Here is a 19695-nt window from a genome sequence, read left to right on the forward strand (position 1 = left end):
TCGAAAGATAAATCCTAATTTAAACTTTCATTTCAACTTTATTTATAAAGAAACACAGTATGTTCTTGTTATAGCCCCTGTGTCTTTAAAATACTATTGATCTTGTTCTGCTCATCATTTTTGCTCTAAGAATTTCCAATATATCTATGTATTTTTATTTACAGTTTTCAAGACGATAGGAGGAAGTAACAAAGAGTCGTCTGATAGTTTGGAATATATTGAAAAAAATTCTTGATGATATTTTCCTATTTAAATTTTCTCTGTATCTATAACAGTTTCCAAGATAATAGACACAATTTAAAATTTGTCTGAGAGATTTGACTTAATAAACGGTATTTTAAGTATTCTAAACATTTCCGGTAGAGTTTCTATTGTGGTTTACATGACAAAAACTTGCATTTACACCTCTGTTCTACTTTCAGCCATGTCGGTGAATTTGGTTGGTAGGCGGAATCATTTCAACCAGATACTCAAATTATCATTGTGTTCAATTTTGGTTTCAACTGATCTATTTGTTTCATAGAAGATTGTTGTAAAAGTAAATGAACGACGGGTACCAATTTAAGTAAATAGCTAACTTAACACTAGGAGCTAGGTGAGCTAACGAAAACTTAGAGAATCGCAAGAACATCAAAGGCAGCAATACTGGTGTGTCGACAGGGTAGGCGACTCGTGCTATGCAGGGATCATCTGCCATGCAAATTCCCTTCAAGTCAGTACGTCAATGTCGGAACACAATCGGTAAAAATACAGATAAGAGAACTATAGTGAGACACAGAAATATCGTACGAATCAACCATTTCGTGATGGTCACCATGTTGTGTTGGTTTCAGTTAGTCTTCCTCATAACTCTCTTTGGACAGTTTTATAGTGTGTAAAGAAAACACCCTCCAAATGAAATGCGCATATTGTGAAAATACATGAACGAAAAATTTCAACTGAATTAGATAATGTGACGGTACCCAAATTGCACCTATTTTTACAGTTTATTTTTCACATACGTTTATTTATAAACCAGAAAAAAGTTTCCAATTCTGTGTTCATTTTGAAGATGTATCATTATTTACACATGTAACAGTATATAGTCCATCCAATTAAATTTCAGATTGAATAGTAGAAAAATAGTTTTAACAGACCTCCAAACGACACACTATTGTGTAATGAAGTACCCAATTGTTTTAAATAAAAAAATACAATTTGTCAAAATGCAATGCTTAGTATTCAGGCCTCCACATGTGATTGACAGTGTTTGTTAGATATTAACTGTTGGTTGGATATACCCATCACAGGATCTTTTACTAAAAAAAATGATGGTTAGAAGTTTAGAAAGTTGTTAAGTCGAATATCTTCAATCTATGGCCATATACAAACTAAACAAAACAAGTGAGTAGTAATATTTACCTGTTGAAAATATAGTTGTCAAAGGTTCTAAACTTCTACTAAGATTCGTTCCATTTCCATATTCTGTGTACATGTCAATACCATAAGAAGCACCAGGTGAAAGGCCAGTTATTGTGTATATTACAGAATCTTTGCCAATTATAAAACTATCTGTAGAATTATCGGGCCTATGCAAGTATATTACAAATTGTGCGATTTGGTAGCAGGTTACAATATTCGTCCATTGAATGGTAATTTCAGTATTGGTTTTATTTATGATAGATATGGAGGAAGGGCTTGGATCTGTAAAATGATAAAATATAATCTTGTGACGTGTAATTTCAATAACGTCCCAAGATAACGGTGACATTCCAAAAACATGAAAATTAGAAAATGGTACTAAAATTGTTATTTCAAAATGAGAAAAGTACACAGTTGAAGAACAGTTTTATTAATAAACATAATTTTTTTCATTTTAGCGGTATTGTTCTTAAAATGTACTGTACTAAGTTAGGAATATGGCAGTTGTTATCTATGTATGTTGCATTGGCGTTGGTTTTGGTTGCACTTCAGTGTGTCTGTTGTACCGTTGTTTTTATCTTATAGTTGATGCGTTCCCCTCGCTTTATGTTTGTAGCCCGAATTTGTTTTCTCTCAATCTATTTATGAATTTTGAACAGCGGTATATTACTGTTGCCTTTATAAAATTGTAAAAACCAAACAAGAAGTTTGGAAAATGTTGGATAGATATGTTGCAATATAGTATTTTTTTCTAATTAGTCGTGTTTATATCGCATAAAACCTCCACCACGTTTGCATATCTGGTTTATATGTTGTAAAAGAAAATCACACACTAAAAAACCTCTACAATAAAGCTTTGCATAGAATGACCTCTAACTTGAGCATGGAGATAGTAGATGACACATGTTTTACTTACACTGATTGACACCATTGAATCGACCTACGTCACCCATCTAAAATTAACAAAAAAGTAATAAATCTGTGAGAAGAAAACAAAAATCAAAGTTCCATTTTGATTTTAAAATGTAGTGCGGCTAATTGACCGAAAGGAGTAGGTCCGGTAAGGGCCGGTTTTGGCCTCAAATTTCAAGTTCATCTGACGAAAGATTTTGGACAATTTTTAAACACTTAAATGTCTATTTCAATGGATTCAATTATTTTTTGTGAAAGATTTTAACTGATTCACTTATTACATACGCTCCGATTCAAGCTTAAATATGAAAAATCTATCAAATATACCAAAAACTGTCACTTTTCATATGGTTTTTGTCAAAAATGAAAGTGGCCGCATCCGTGTTCATCCTCGACCTTTATATATATTATGTATTATCATAAACCAAAAATTACATTCCAATATCAAGAATGAACACGAATGCGGCCACTTTCATTTACGACGGAAACCGTCTAGAAATTAACTAAAATGCTGAAATTGTAATGATTTCAGTAATTTAGCATGACTTAATGATGCAAGTACCCGATAAATGTGCATTGTAATGGCAAAATAAGCCCATTTTTATGTAGCAAGGGCATTATACCTTCCAAAAAATAACTAAAAAGTTACATTCAAACAATTTTGTAAAACTACCATATTTTGGGGCCAAAAAGGGGTCTTACTGAACCTACTCCTTTATTAAAATAGCATAGCACTTGATGGTCGTTTAAAGTGTTTCAATGAACAGTTATATGAAAATCGCAATTATAAATGAAACTCTGAATACTAGAATAGAACTTTCAAATACTTTTGAAAGCAATTTGTATATGAAATAAATTTTGCATCTTATATTAAATTGGAATATTACCTGAATAATGGAGAATGATGCAAGTCTTGCGGTATTATAGGATGTCACGTGCAAGGAATATGTTCCTGAGTCAATCAATTCAAGAGGAACAGCCAGTTTACAGTTGTCAAAATCAAATGTCATGGTACGTGTAAAACACTGTCCCATCGAAACACAGTAACAGTCTGCTGTCTTAGCACAATCTTCTGTTGTCTGAGAAGAAACTTTGTATTAAGTTAAATAAAAAAAAAGATGGGCTATTGAACAGATTTAGTACAATTTTACATACAACTTTGGCTCGTTGAACAATAACTGCAAATCAAGAAAATAATGCTTTTCTCTCTACTATATTTTGCGATATTGCTACAACAATTTGTAAATTTGTTTAAAAAGCAAATTAATTCAGCACAAAAGATTCCAAATTTGACATCTACAATTATGATAAACATTTTTCTTAAAAAAAATCGAAAGATATCCATTTAATAATGTAAATTATTCCTAGAGTTACCAACTTCATTTTTTGTTTATTAACATATTTTTTACCTCTAGTTCGTAGTGAAAATCGGTTTAAAAATTTAGTTTTACAGCTTGCAATGGAATGCAGTTACGTTTCTTGTATTCTTGTCTTTCCTTTTACTTATATTTTCTTGTGTTTCTGTGTAACATTTTAGGTTGTTGTTACAGTGAATAAGATTATAACACACTGTAGACTGCTGTACCCCAATTCTTTACATGTTACCCTATTATATCTGTTTGTTTTGTTTACACATCGATGTCAATATAATAGATTTTTTGGCGACTGTCATAGTGAGAGGTTTAGCTAGCTATAAAACCATGTTTAATCCACCGATTTTTTACATAAGAAAATATCTGTACGAAGTCAGGAATATGACAGTTATCAATTTGTTTAATATGTTTGAGCTTTCGATTTTGCCATTCGATTATGGACTTTTCGTTTTGAATTATGATTGGCTTTCATTTGTTTTGTGATTTTACTTTGTACGCTTATTTCGACGTTTTTTGAATACTTAATAATACCACCTAGAACACCGCTTTGAATGATGTATACAGTAAAAACGAACAAGCTGACCCTTTATGAAAATTTAAAGACGTATGTTATTATTCATTTTATCAGGATTTTTTTTATTCAATTCCACCAGTACAAAAACAGAAAACTTAATGTTCATACACATTTTACATCTTTTATTTGTAACAACATTTCAATATCATGGAACTACAGTTGACAGAATCGTATTTGTTCGAACCATTTTCCAGCGTTAACTCTTTATTTAATTGAAGGATATAGTTTTTTTTTATTATCTGGATATATTTAACATGCTAGTTACCTCATTATTGATGAATAAATCTGTTTGAAATTTCACTTCGCCTGTTTCATTCAGAACAATTTTATAAGAAGCATTCAACACTCCACTATGTAGATCTTGGGAAATAACTGCCATTCTGCAAACAAAACATTAAGAGAATCAAAACATTGATACATAGCTTGAAGAAGACATGAATTATTTTTTATATTGCTATCGTTTCCGGATACCTTAATATAAGGAAAGAGCTAACTGATAATTTGTTTTTGAATTTAACATACAAAAAATAATAAAAAATAATTCATACCGGAAACCCGGTTGAAATAGAAGAAAAGAATCGAAGCTCTTTTTGAAGAGAAGGCGATAAATGCTTACTGTAATGTTTACTTTGTAACAAGACTTTTAAAAGTTAATGGAAACAAATAAAATGACAATTTTCTGCTCAATTACACTATTTGCATAAGTTTTCAATTTATCTATTACATAGTTAAGTAGAACCATTAGATATCAAGTCGACGACATGGGTATCTATGAAGTTGGATGTAGAAAATGCATGACCTCCGATTTTAAATTTTTTTTCAACAAACGGAGACCATATCAAAATATTACTTCAGTAATTTTCGTGTCTGCCCTTCCATTATGTGACTCAAGAAAAAATTCCAAAAAAATGGGTAACAATTGCATCGAAAAGAGAAAAATCAGTGATCCTTTTTATGTTAGGGCGTGTTTGAGTTGAATATTTTGTCTTCAAAACATATAAAGCAAGAGTATTTGATACATCATCTCGCTTCAGATTCTATCAATTTTATATATCAAGGCTACAGGTTGACTTTATAACATCAAAAATTCACAGTACTAAAAGATGAAATATATGGGTCAAGTGAAATACCATTCAAATGAATCACAAAAACAGAGTAGGTGTGTTCGAATAGCTAATTTTTACTAAAAGAACTTGACGACAGTCTTTTAAGTTGAAACATATTTTTGTGTGATAATTAGGATTTATAGTTTAACCATTGAACATTTTTAGTCTGCCCTTCCACGAATATTTTTTTAAATGTTTATAATTTAATTTTGGATGTAACGCGTCTTCTGATTGGCTGACGTTATTTTGTTATCAGCCCATAGACAATAATTTAGTCATGTGACCGTGACGTCATCAACCTTTTTTTAATGGTTTTCTACGGTTTAAAATGGAATTTAGAATTAAATTATAAAAAATTACTGTAATATTTTTTCTGTCTATTCGAATTAACATAAAAAATGTGGTACACACTGTTAAATAACCCGCTACGCACGTTATTCAGTGTGCACCAAATTTTTTATGTTATTTCTTCACAGACAGAAAAAATATTACAGTCATTCCTTAAATAAATTTTCGAAAATTCCACCTGACAACCGATCAGACAATCGTTTTAAGGATTATGTACCCTTGTGTTGATTCAATGCTAAACATATGGAAATTTTATAGAAAATCCACAGCCTTTATCCTTGTACCCTTATATTTGGCAATTTGATGACTGATAGATATAGGATTATTGCATGCAGTGCTAACATTGATTTACTTAAAACAAGTTTATTAATGTAGTTATTGGTTAAAACAAATAAAAATATTGACCAAATCAAGTACACCTTTTAGGTGCGTTCGACTTTAGTGACTCAGCACGAGGTATTTTGGAATTTACAGGTTGGTTAGAACTTTTTGTAAAAACTGAACACTAGCACATCATAAAAGAGCAAGTGAGTAATCTATGTTTCAAACTTTATAACAAAAATCTCTGTATTAAAGGATGCGGATTTTCTATAAAAATCTTGGTTTATTTGCCACAAAGTACTCTTTTTCTATTAAATGCAATGAAACAGTAAATAATAATGCTTTGCATCAAGTTTCCCCTTGGTATATGTACAAAATGGCCTATCTATATTATTCATTATATCTGTAGTTTTGATACAAGTGAAGTTTGAAAAATTCGTACAAAAATGGCTACAGAAGGGGTCATAAACCTCAATGCAAACAAGAACATTAACTGATGCTCATTAGCAAGTAGATACATTTGTCTTTTAAAATACAACTGACATATAAGGATAGTAATGGTGCTATGTGGATAAATTTATCGCTTTTAAAAGTGTAACACCACTAATTAAGGCCCGGCCAGAAAGCACATACCAGAAAGTAGTACATATTTAACACAAACTAGTTCCTACGCATGAGTGTAACTTTCAAAATATGTAGATTTAGGTATTTTTGGTATGAAATGAAAGCTGAAGGACTGGTGATCATTGTAGAACACTTTTGGACTTTTGATTTTGAATATTAAAAAAACTGCATCAAATTTTAAAAATAGGGTTCATTTTGTCTGTTTGTCAGATCTGAAGTACCTGTTTTGGTACATCCAAAGTTCCGGGAACCAGTTCTTTCTTATATGCCATATGCATTAAAGGCATGTTGATTTTTTCAGTAGAAGACACCATAAAGTGTTGCTTTGAAATACAATGATTGCCACTTTATTTGAACTTAAAACAAAAGAGGTGTGCCTTCTTGAAACGGAGGAATTCAACATAGAAAGCAATGGGACCATGAATTAGTGGTGTACTTCCTAAAGAGCTAAATTGGCAGCGTGTCATCCCTACAATGGCTTCCATTTCTCTGATTGTAAGAATGAACTGGCGTAATGGGGATATAATTTTGACGAAGTAGAATCCTCACTGGTATCTTCTTGTGTTCTGTAAATGTTTTGTAAATAAAACACAAACCACGCCTCTTTTAGAAATATCTTATCTGATTTTTTACGATCTTCAAAATAAACATGGTACATATAAGATGTAGAAATTACATGCATATTCTGAATAACTAGGAACTTTAATTTATTACTGTATCAAATATTGCTGTGGCTATCCCTGCTGATAATTAAAAAATATATATACTTACTTCCAGATTTCAGTAATGTGTCATTGTAAGAATTTTTCTTTTACCTATTGTGATACAGTTTTTAATTGCTGTGTTCAATAAATGAAGATAGTGTACCGTTCTATGAAATACATTCATATATATAACAGGTTAAATTGTTTGGTGTTATCCAGTTTGACATTATATAATTAACACATAGCTGAGAGGGTGATAGAGCAGATTGTTATCCCGAGAAAACATTGTCAACCGCGACGAAGCCAAGGTTGACAATGCTTTTTCGAGGGGTACCAATCTGCTCTATCACCCTCTCAGCTATGTGTTATTTAATTTATTATACTGAATGTCCTATCATTATTGTGTTATACAGACTAATTTTGTTTTGAAAGTATTTTATATGACGTCAAGTACATAGCAACATTACGGGTATTAGAAAAAACAAAAAAAAGTTAGGCAAGATGTTTTATTTTTTTTAATTGGACAGTCAAATAATAAAATATGCGCCAAAACGTAGAACGTAAGCATTGTTTATAATTACGTGATTTAAATTCAAATCATAGTCCTTCAAATTATCGATTTTTGATCGGTCCAGACGAGAGGGTGAAATTAAAAAAAAAATTGTCACCCGCTCAGCCATGTGATAGAGTAAATTAACACACTCGTATTAGCCAATCAAAATATGGCATTTTAACATGCTGTATAATAATAAATACTAACCTACTGGTGAACTGTTGAGATCCACCATTGATATTATAGGCAATATTACTTAAATGAATGAGCGGTCCAGTCTTATCAAAATGAATAATTGTTGTTATAGTATGATTTCTGCTGGTTACATCAGTCGCACGAATCCAAACTTGGTGAGAGTCTCCGTCACCAATGGTACGTGTTGTCATTTGGAATGATGTTGTTTCTGATAAGGGAGAAATATCGCTCCAACCAAAATCTGGAGGAACACTTTTAGGCTTGCTGATAATTTCATGAGCAATTTCATATTTAATGATTCCTCTTAGATGGGATGTTGCATTTAATGTTCTGTCACCTTCATTGTCGTCAAATACCGCGAGAATTTTCTTGTAATCATGTCTATTGATATTGTCACTTAACCGAGGTTCATAATCTAATATTTTAGAGAGAAAATGTTCTTTGTCATGAAGATGGTTTGAAAACAGATCTGTCCATACTACATTGATGTCAGTTACACCATCTAAATTATATTCCGTCTGCCACATATAGTCTGTTTCAGTACTGGCTGTAGATATGTAAAGTCCGTTTGATGAGTTAACATTAATATCTGACGTATCATCGAACACTACTATGCGTCTTACATATATAGAGTTATTCGCCTTGTCGTTTACCTCTAAAATACAAGAGTACACGCCTGGTTCTGATGGTGTATATTCTGGAAATGTTATGTTGTCTGCCATTATTTCTGTTATAAATGAAGGTTCTGGATTAGTTGTTGAAGTAATAAGTGGTTCCCGCAGACCGTCTTGCCCTGGTACGTACTCCATTTTCCAAACCTCAAAAACATATCGATATACACCCGAAATGGCGTCAATCCAGCCTGACCAGCACGGGCGTATCGCAGTCTATGAAAGAAAAGATAAAAACATCTTACCAGAAAAGGGTTATTTGCTATATAGCTAAATTTAGCAAAATCGTTTGAATTTTTTGGCCGACAATGCTCTTCAACTTTGTACTCAATTTGGTCTTTTTAAAACTTTTTTGATTCTAGCGTAAATTCTATTAAGTCTTCTGAAAACAAAACGAGCGTCTAGCATAAAAAAAAATTAGCTTGGTATCTCTGATGTGATCATTTTATTTTATATTAAAACAGCTTACACATTTTGCAAACAGTATCAACTACGTTATTGCGTAAAATAATGTATTAAAAAGTGGACAGTCAAGAACTCTCATTAGTTGACGAAAGACAAACTACCAATAGGAAAATGTAACATCTTAACAAGAAACAGTTCAAACAACACTTCACATGAAACTGGTGAAATATTGGAAAACAAAATTTGACCAAGACTTGGCATGCATTTGCGGCTCTGCAATTACAATTAGGGTACTTTTATTCAAATATCCATTGTTTATATACATACCACTGTCGTATCATCTGCCATTTGCAAAGGATTATCCTCATCTGTACAAGATGAACTCTGAATACAATGAACAGGCATCTCAAAATCAAATCGAAATTCTAACACTTCTTGCACTGAATGTCCACTGTACGACTCTCTTTCAGTGATTATATTATTGTCCGTGTTTTTTAGCCGTCTGTTACCACCAGATGTTACATAAAATGTAAACCTGAATCTACAAATAACAGTTTATAAAATTAAATTAATTTCAAACTATCAAAATCTGTTTTTCTTTATTGTTTCTGTTTAAAAAGATTTAATTGTTAGACTTAATCGGGGTTCACCTTTACTGTTTATCTTGATTTTATTTCTACCTTTTCCATTCTACTAATATAATTCCACCATATGGTGAAATACGATACCTGTAGTCAGACCCATGTACAAGTAACACGTATTTCTCAATCTTTACAACAATTCAAAACAGATTTTCGTTCATGATTAAATGTTCATTAATATACGGCTGATGCTGACTCGGGAAGCTATTTAACTGAGGGTCATTAATGGTAAACGCTCCTTCTCAAAGTTTTACGCGCGCCTTGTTGATTCGGTTGAGCGTTTTAAAATATCCCGTTCTCTATTCTTTATTCAGACATAACTGAGTTGGACGTGTTATGGAACTTTTACTCGGTATGAGTTTCACTACTAGTGGAGCAGAATATATCTAACCTTCTGCAGCATCTGGGCTCCACGCTAGTTTTGCATTGTGATAGCTTTACTCAATCGTTAGTTATATTATGAATGGTTTGTGGACTGTTGTCATCCATATTTGCATATATTTTGTAATAACCCCCATTATTTCAAACATCATTTAATCAAGGTACAACAATAATAGAACAGGGATAATATAATCAGAATAGAACTATTTTAAAAACGGATTGTTACCAATTGTATAGACATATAATGCATTTCCTGGAATATATGCACAAATCTTATTCAGTTAGAAATCAGAAAAAAACCAAACTAGCAATTTCAGTCTAGCAGATGTGGTCTCTATGATCGAGTTGAATGTTAAGTTAATAAAGAAATCATGAATTACATATTTGATTTCAATATGCGTGATATTTAATCATATTTTGCCTTTTTCACATGTTGGGACAATAGTTTGAACTTATCAATTCAACGTGAATGATTTAATATGGAAACATGTACATTGTAATAGATATTATGGTATAGATACTAGGATATGATGTATGGTGGCATGGCGATGGTATTTGATAATCCCCATGTAAATAGGCATTATATTTACTGAATGCTAATGTGTTCGTTTAAGTTTATTGAATAAAAATTATTAAGTGTAGAATTACAGAATGTAAAGAGATAGTGTTCTTAAAGTTATTACCCACATTATGGCAAATTGATCAACATGTTTGCATGCTGCTATGAATTGAATTATTTTGAAAAAAGTTAAAATTCAAGACAAATAAGAACGAATATAGGGTCAATATATAAAAAAGACAAAAAAAGTAAAATAAATAAAAATAGGTTTGCCGAATGATGTTTTTTTTTTATTTATCCGCATTTTTTCCTGTTTATGAAGTAGCATTGTATTAATGTGAAAATAAGAAAATGTTGTGTGATCGACATTAACAGACCATAATCCACCAAATAAAATTGAGAAAGGAAATGGCGAATGTGTCAAAAAGATGGTATTCACTTCTTCTAATTAAAAATGTTACAATTAGAATGCAATACATAATTATTTTTATTTGTGATCAGATTGTATTCGGTATTGCTAGACAAAAAAGCCCCACATTTACTCTTTCTTACAGTCAATTTTCAGTCATCACCTTTCAAGTACACGATTGTTTCCTCATTGAGGGACCATTAAGGATACCAAAGGACAAAGGCTTAAAATATACATACTTATCTCCGGAGGCAACTGAAAATGGTGCGACGATTGGAATAATACACCGTAACTCATCAATAGGCGATGCGCTACTCAAACCCGTACAATCATTTGTGAAAGTTGTGCTGCCACCTGAAGAATATTGGTAATATTGATATAAAAATGGTTGTAGTATCTCATACAACATCAATAGATATCTTTAAATTATCAAAGTAATAGAAAACAAAGAGGATCATAAAAAAGCATGGTGGTATTTATGCTAAGATACACAGTGAAAAATGACCCACAAAATAAAAAGTCGACATTTTACTTTAATTCCCTTTTAAAAATGTAGGGGGTTATGCCAAGTAACTGAACAACACTACTGCCGGTATTAATTAGTACCCACCTCAAAAACAATTAAAAATTATATTTTTTAAGGAAACTATATTGATGATATTCAATCTAGATAAAAAGTCATATGAAAATACAAGCTGGGTATGTTTTATACACTCCAATGTAAAAAGTTAAATTATATGTAACTCATTTCATATGACTTTGTTGAGACTTACCTGAAGCAAACGTAAACGTCGATATTACTTGACCAGTTACCACACCAAATGTTATATCACTGACATAATCTGGAAATGTCTGTATAAAACCAATGGTTGAATTTTGGTCGAATATGGCATCCACCGAAAGTACTAACGAAGTATAAGTCTGTTGATTTGACCATGTTTCTCTGTTAGCTGTCGTTGATGATACAGTATAGGAATATTGTACCATTGTCGACGAATTAACGTAAAATAAAGAGGAACTCGTATTTTGCAATACTGGTGTGTAAGAGTTGTCGACTGAAATAAAATATTTTATTTAATGTTACAAATTATGTTTAAATAAGTTTTGAAAGATGGAATATCAAAATATTGTAAATAGATACAATTAACATTATAATCTTATCTAACATAACAGTAGTTTATATGAAAACATAAAAATATGTGGTACATGTAGGATTATCAATGAGACAAATATCCACTAAATTTCAAATGTGGTGAATAATTGTCTCATCGACAATAATACATGTACCACATATCCTTATGTTTTCATATAAACTACTGTTATGTTATATAAGACTAATTATAGCCAACCCTGTGTCCTTCAACAATGAGAAAATCCATACCGTATAGTCGGCCGAAAAAAATTCATTTGAAAAAACTAAGGGACCAATTTCTAACAAAACAATTTACGAAATACAAATATGACTGACATAAAATCAACGACAACCAATGAACTATACAGCCTAATTTTAGTAATATTTGGATAATTAAGTATGTGTTAACTTCGAAAGTTAAAATCTATTGTGATATTCATCGACTCTTACAAAGCAGATCAACTGTAAAGTATACTCCTCTATCCGAATAACATTTTCTTTCTGTCTTAAATAAAATCATATGCATTTAGTAGTATGCACTTGTAAAAGTTGAATTATTTAATTGAAACTTTAGGAAATTCTAGAATTCTTTGACTTTACAATTATTCATACCTGGTACTAGATGTATGCAATTGTGTTTTTTTAGTTTTTTCTAGGCTTTCAGATTTTTTTTTTGTACTCCGAGTAAACAATAATTTCTTACAATGAGAAGATACGTTTATAATACATTAGTGTTGTCTCTCTCCGCATCGATCAAGTTTTACAAATAGTATATACTGGCGGGAAAATTTTTTCTATGGTATAATCTATCATCGATACACACCAGTGGTGGTTGTTTTAAACATCAGTACAAATGTATATAGGTTTTACTGGTAACTAATTCCTTAAGTGTATTAAGTGTTATTTAAGGGAAAAAAGAATGAATCGTCTGCAAAACAATATACATTTTGTATGTGTTGCACTGGACATTTTCTAGAACTATTAAAAAAAAGGCAAAAACACAGACACAATGACCTTCAACAAAAGAAAAGTGTCTATACATTTTAAAAGCAATGTCAAGCTCTAAAACAATTTTTACACTCACCGTAAATGATTAAATTCTACGATCTGATATTATAACAAAATTCTTAAATAATCAAGACTAAAATAACAAAAACAAAAACAAAAACAAAAACAAAACAAAACAAAAATAAAAACAAAACAAACACGTAAGTGACCACTTTATACATATTATCACTTGCAGTTTAAACAGGTTGTTCCACTGAATCCATTTCTACATACACATTGTTCCGGATTACCGCTGCAATTTCCAGGAAAACATGGCGATAAGTGCGAGCACAAGGATACTAAAAAAAATAAAACAAATAGTCAATAAATTAAGTGTTACACACGGTATTGTTTTGTTAACTATAATTCCACAGTGTATACAAAACAAAATGTATAATTGAAGAACCGAAATAAATACAATCATACGACTTGTTAAAAGTGCTTGACTGTCATTGTTATAAATTGATTGAAACACCACGAAGAGTTCACAGTTATATATCAGAACACACACAATTTCAATACATTTCGCAGGCACTGCATATTGGTTTATAGCTTGGAAAAGTAATTTTGGTTAAGACATGTTATCCATTCCCTATGAAAACACATGTTGCCGTAAATTGTAAGCCTGGTTATGTTGATGCATGTATTTTAATAGGGTATCAGGAATTCAATAGGCGAAGAAATCAATTCTGTAAGTATACTTGATTCGTGTTTCGTTAAATATCGGTTTAGACATACACAGCTACTTTTGCATAGGTACTATTTCTGTACTAAAAATATGTAGTACTGGAAATTTACTTTTAATATTTAGTACTATTTCTTTACTTTAGAATTATTGTAATATTCAGGTACTTGTATTTTACAGTACTTGATTTGTACTAAATATTTTGGTACAGAAATAATACAATATTCCATATTTGAAAATCATAATTTTAAGAGATTTGAAATAGAAAAACTTTCAAAATGCTGGAAATGTAACGGTAGTAACCAAAAATCTGTAGTACCTAAATTTCAAGTACAAATTAAGTACTGTAAAATATAGGTACCTAAATATTACAATAATTTTAAAGTAACAAAATAGTACTGAATATTAAAAGTAAATTTCCAGTACTACAGATTTTTAGTACAGAAATAGTACCTATGCAAAAGTAGCTGTGTATCAATGGACTTACCACTTTGACACGTAGATCCTTCGTACCCAGCAGCACAGTGACAAGTGTCAGGGTTGATACATGATCCACCATTCTGACACACGGAGGAACACACAGCTGAAACATATACACAACTGTATTAAATCAAATTAATGTAAAAAAAACTGTCTTACTTGATGCAAACATAGGACTAATCAGGAGAACAAATACGTTATATAAACATACTCATAATTACCGAGAAGATAACATGGCAATGATCACAAATAGTCAACATATCATTAGCTTTAAAACACAATATATAAACCAAGCTAACAAACAATAACCAAAGAAATATCCACCAAAGGACAAAAAAAGAAGCTACAACTACAATGAAAATACAATATACATTGATTAAAACATTTTAAACGAATGATAAAGTATTGTCACCTTGTATAGCACGAGTTTATAAAGAACTTACGGACACTGCAGTTTTGATCGCCATTATGAGTCCATCCAGTACAACAAAAATACTCTGTCTCGTTATAAGTTTCTGTTATATTTTCGAATGTAATACAGTTCCTGAAAACATGTCTAGGATTTAACACAATTTGATAACAATATAATTAAATGCAATAATTTGATAAAACAAAACCAACATCAGATCTTTAGTTACATTTACAAAACAAACCCTTTTCCGTTTACTGCTGAATCACTCTTCTTTTTTATATTAGGGAGCAACAATTTAACTGCAAGGGAGAGGGGGTTATTGTTTTTCGCACAAAAGCGCGAACATGTCCACACACACCCCCTCCCCGACGCTATGAATCAAATGATTCTTTTCAAAATTTAACACTACAAGGTATGGCGGAAATCTGGATTCAGAATATTTTTTTTTGTCACCTTCTTGACCACAATATTTTTGTCCATCAAATTCCGGATCAGCATTATTTTAAGGAATAAAAAGATACCCCTCCTCTCCCTTGAACTTAACTGATCGTTCCCTCAGATCGTTGGTAATCAAGTTTGAATTGTTTTACACTAGTCAATTATGGAACCTTTATAGCTTCCTGTTTGATGTGAGCAAAGGTTCCTTGTTGAAGGTTGTACTTAGACCTTAAATGGTTTACTTTTTACAAATTGTGACTTGGATGGAGAGTTCTCAAAGTGGTAATCATACCAAATCTTCTTATTGTTATTCTAATTGAAGGGGACATTTTTAAAAGATTTTTGGAGCTACCAGTTGATTTTTTATGAGGATGAAAGTTTGTCCTTTTTTTGCATTTTTTTTTATTTGTAATCTCTGTCCTGTCTTTTTATTTTTCACTCTAATCGGTCCTGCCTTTTTTTATTAGTTTATCCTGACTTTTATACATAATTTGTCATTCTGTTTTTTTTTTTTTTTTGTGCAAAGTGTATCATCTTGACTTTTGTTTTCCCTAAAAAACTCATGTGCTGCCTTTTTTCAAATTTCATCCGTAAAAATCAAATGGTAGCTCCCTTACATGCTCGAATTGATTGGTTTAAAAAAGTATCTCTTTTACTGATTGTGTATTGTTTAATTATATGTTAAGGTACTGGCTACGTACATACAAAGATGAACATTGGTGCATTGATTTTTGCGAAAAATACCCCAAAAAAATCTAACACAATGTATATTCGTCACCTACATACTTACAATAAGAAGAATTTAGTACATATGGTAGTAACATTTATCTTCTCTAAAGTTTCGGAACACACATATCTACAAATAGAACAAATACATATCTACTATAAATGCAGACAAATCATTGAACATAACTATATAAACTAAACCAATACTTAATTTATATGTGTATATGCCATTGAGCATTGAGAGATTTTGAAATAAAGTCAGACCTAATGTGATTGTATGTTTTATGCGAGTCGGGGGGATTTAAATGCAGGAAATAAGCTTACAATTCACGCACATTTAAAAATGAACACATTCAAAGTCGACATAGAGCAAACATAAAGGCTATCAACAAATATATGTATGTACAAAATTGCCTAAAAGGTATGTATGCATAAATCAAAACTAGAGAAACATAGTTTAGCCCCGCCACATTCTGTACGTATGTGCCTGTCCCAAGTCAGGATACTGTACTTCAGTGGTTGTCGTTTGTTGATGTGTTACATATTTGTTTTTCGTTAAGTTTTTGTACATAAATTAGGCCGTTAGTTTTCTCGTTTGAATTATTTCACATTAGTCATTTCGGGGCCTTATATAAAAGAGGGACGAAAGATACCAGAGGGACAGTCAAACTCATAAATCGAAAATAAACTGACAACGCTATGGCTAAAAATGAAAACGACAAACAGACAAACAATAGTTCACATGACGACACAACATAGAAAACTAAGAATAAGCAACACGAAACCCACCAAAAAACTAGGTATAATCTCAGGTGCTCCGGAAGGGACTGACTATGCAGTATTGGGTTTGCTCATTGTTGAAAGCCGTACGGTGACCTATAGTTGTTAATGTTTGTGTCATTTTGGTCTCTTATGGCAATCATACCACATCTTCTTTTTTATATTTTAATCAATAGTCTTTACAATAACAGTTTAAATAAGAGGTCTTAAGAGCCATAACCTGGTAAAACTATGCAACATAAAATCAGTAGTTTAAAAAAAAAACATAAATATTTAAAAATGAAGACAATACAAAAATGTGGAATTGTCATTTAAAGGCAAAAGTAAGAAGTCAGTTGTCAATTTTGGTTTTGTTCACCTACGTTGAACCGATTGTCATATGCAATACTTAGTGATTCTATTCCGATGACTTGTTTGCTCCGTTTTTACAGCTTCGTGTTTTAGAAGACGTACTAGCCGGATAATCCATATCTTGAGTATAGAAGCTGAATTGTCTAAAAGGTACATCTGACCTTGACATAAAACACGGTTCGTTGATCAACGCAACATTTTGTGATAAGGTGACGATCCGTTTCTAAATTATAATCCTGGTACCTTTGATAACTATTTACACCACTGGGTTGATGTCACTGCTTGTGGATGTTTCGTCCCCGAGGGTATCACCAGCCCAGTAGTCAACACTTCGGTGTTGACATGAATATCAATAATGTGGTCATTTTTATAAATTTACTGAAAACAAAAATTTGAATTTTTCGAAAAACTTGCCTTTTCTTATCTCAGTCATAGATTACCTTAGCCGTATTTGGCACACCGTTTTGGAATTTTGGATCCTCAATGTTCTTCAACTTTTTACTTGTTTGGCTTTATAAATATTTGGATTTGAGCGTCACTGATGAGTCTTATGTAGACGAATCGCGCGTCTGGCGTCCTGAATTATAATCCTGGTACCTTTGTAACTACTATATGATACTTAGTCTATAGTTATATATATATATAGTAGATACATGTATATACTTGACAGTTCAGCTTTATTCATTGCATAGGTTTATCACATTATATATAATTCAGCGTATGCACTCTTGGATGGAAATAGTTTATATGCCTGTTATTCTTATTGAACAAATTTTTCGCCAAAACGAAAAAAAAAGGTCAACATTGTCAATGATTGACAGCTCCAATATGGAATCGACTACCAATTTCAGTCATTTTAATGTATTTGCAGACGTTGTCTTGTTGACATTTTATTTAGATATGATGGTGTTTCAGAAAATTTCAATTGAAAAACAATAGTATTGATATGTCGACAATTTCAACAAAGAGTCAGTTATAAATCAGTAGTCTACTTGAAAATTTTTGAATATGTTTATGCAGGCAGATGACGATTACACTACAATACAGACAAGTGAAAACAATGGTGCTCACATGGAGCTTTTTGTGTAATGGAGATAGTAATAGAAGTACAGATAAAAAACAGAAATCCATCAACTAAAGTTACCCATAACTACAATTCAAGTGTAGAAAATGTGCCTATTAAATTCTTAGATAGTGTTGCATGGTAAGCAATCTGTCAATTTTGTTTAAAAACCGACAGTCAAATGTTGATAAGTAAACTTACCCACTCCAGTCATGTATTTGTTGTGTAGACAAATATAGAATGCTTAAGGTTAAAATTATCTTCAAAATCCACGTCATGTTTCAGAAAAATCACAGAATTACTGGCAAAGAATTTGTACTTTCCAATCTTTCTAAACTACAAAAAAACGAACTGTATGTTAACATAATGGATATTAAACTTTTGTGTTCTTCGTGACTTATTCAACTTGATATACCATTTAATTTTAATTTCTTATTGTTTTAATGTATGCTTTGGTAACCACCTTAATGAAAACAGAAGCTATTGAATATTGAATTTAAAGGTTTATAGGCACCATTAGCTGTATTATTAAGCAAGTATAGTGATAATATATCAAGTTACTTAAAACTAATATAGTGAGGTAGAAAAGTTTACCCGAAAGATTGAAAGTGTGATAATGTTCTTTGTTAATTATTTTATCTCAACTATCCAAGTGAACATCTTAAATTCCGGTTGATCGGAGAAATGTCACATGTTCATTCAATATTATATATGTAAGATTAGAAATGTGCTCTAAAGGGAAACCCCACGTTCCGTACGTTAAATATAAACCGCATAGATATATCTTGATTATATGCAGATATCATCTTCAACACTCTAAAAATATATAGTTCTTCGATAAATACGGGTTTTCGTAGAACGGACACTTCTGTATTCAGCTGAACTCATTAAACAATTGTTTGAAATCTTTATAAAGTTTACATGAATATGGACAACGAAAATATCCACCTTACTCACAGGAACACAAAACAAAACTCACTTACGGAACTGTGAATTACCCTCCAGATTTTCTAACGAATAACTTGATGTGACTATCTTGCTTGTCTGATCAGTCAAATGCCTTTCTTTTTATTTTTCTAAATTAAAAATATTTCGTTCTTCGTTTGGTATTTTTTTTTATCCGTTTGCTATTGCATTTGCTACTTAGCAACATACTTGCAGTGTCTAAGTATAAAATAAAACAGCTATGACAGCATGTGCTATCTGTGACAATGTTGGAAAAATGCTTTGAAAATAAAACAACACAAAAAGCTTTATATAACCCTTACTTTCATGATTGCATATAATAAAAATAAAAGCCAAAAGTAGATTTGAAGCCAAAAGTAAAACGACAATTTGACCTCATATGGAGGAAGGTTACCATGGGGATTTCTAATGTCAAGATCAAAGGACACAATTCATGTA

At 31.5% G+C, this 19695-nt stretch overlaps 1 protein-coding gene across 3 annotated transcripts in view; it reads right to left on the reverse strand.

Annotated features, from left to right (window-relative positions):
* The window catches only part of LOC143065013 (uncharacterized), a 49791-nt gene extending 31132 nt beyond the window's left edge, over positions 1-18659 (reverse strand). For 2 of the 3 annotated variants that reach the window (XM_076238283.1, XM_076238284.1), the window contains exons 1-13: positions 18493-18659; positions 16162-16227; positions 14965-15065; positions 14529-14624; positions 13551-13655; positions 11951-12232; positions 11417-11531; positions 9515-9728; positions 8124-8998; positions 4526-4640; positions 3201-3392; positions 2318-2354; positions 1402-1683 (exon numbers count right to left, since the gene is read on the reverse strand). In XM_076238283.1, the coding sequence (XP_076094398.1) occupies positions 1402-1683; positions 2318-2354; positions 3201-3392; positions 4526-4640; positions 8124-8998; positions 9515-9728; positions 11417-11531; positions 11951-12232; positions 13551-13655; positions 14529-14624; positions 14965-15065; positions 16162-16227; positions 18493-18569 (2557 nt within the window). In that variant the 5' untranslated portion in view covers positions 18570-18659. The remainder of the gene's footprint in view (positions 1-1401; positions 1684-2317; positions 2355-3200; positions 3393-4525; positions 4641-8123; positions 8999-9514; positions 9729-11416; positions 11532-11950; positions 12233-13550; positions 13656-14528; positions 14625-14964; positions 15066-16161; positions 16228-18492) is intronic. The other variant, XM_076238282.1, reaches the window with a different exon arrangement.
* Positions 18660-19695: the final 1036 nt, after the last annotated feature.

This window comes from Mytilus galloprovincialis, chromosome 2, assembly GCF_965363235.1.
Source record: "Mytilus galloprovincialis chromosome 2, xbMytGall1.hap1.1, whole genome shotgun sequence".
Classification (NCBI taxonomy): domain Eukaryota; kingdom Metazoa; phylum Mollusca; class Bivalvia; order Mytilida; family Mytilidae; genus Mytilus; species Mytilus galloprovincialis.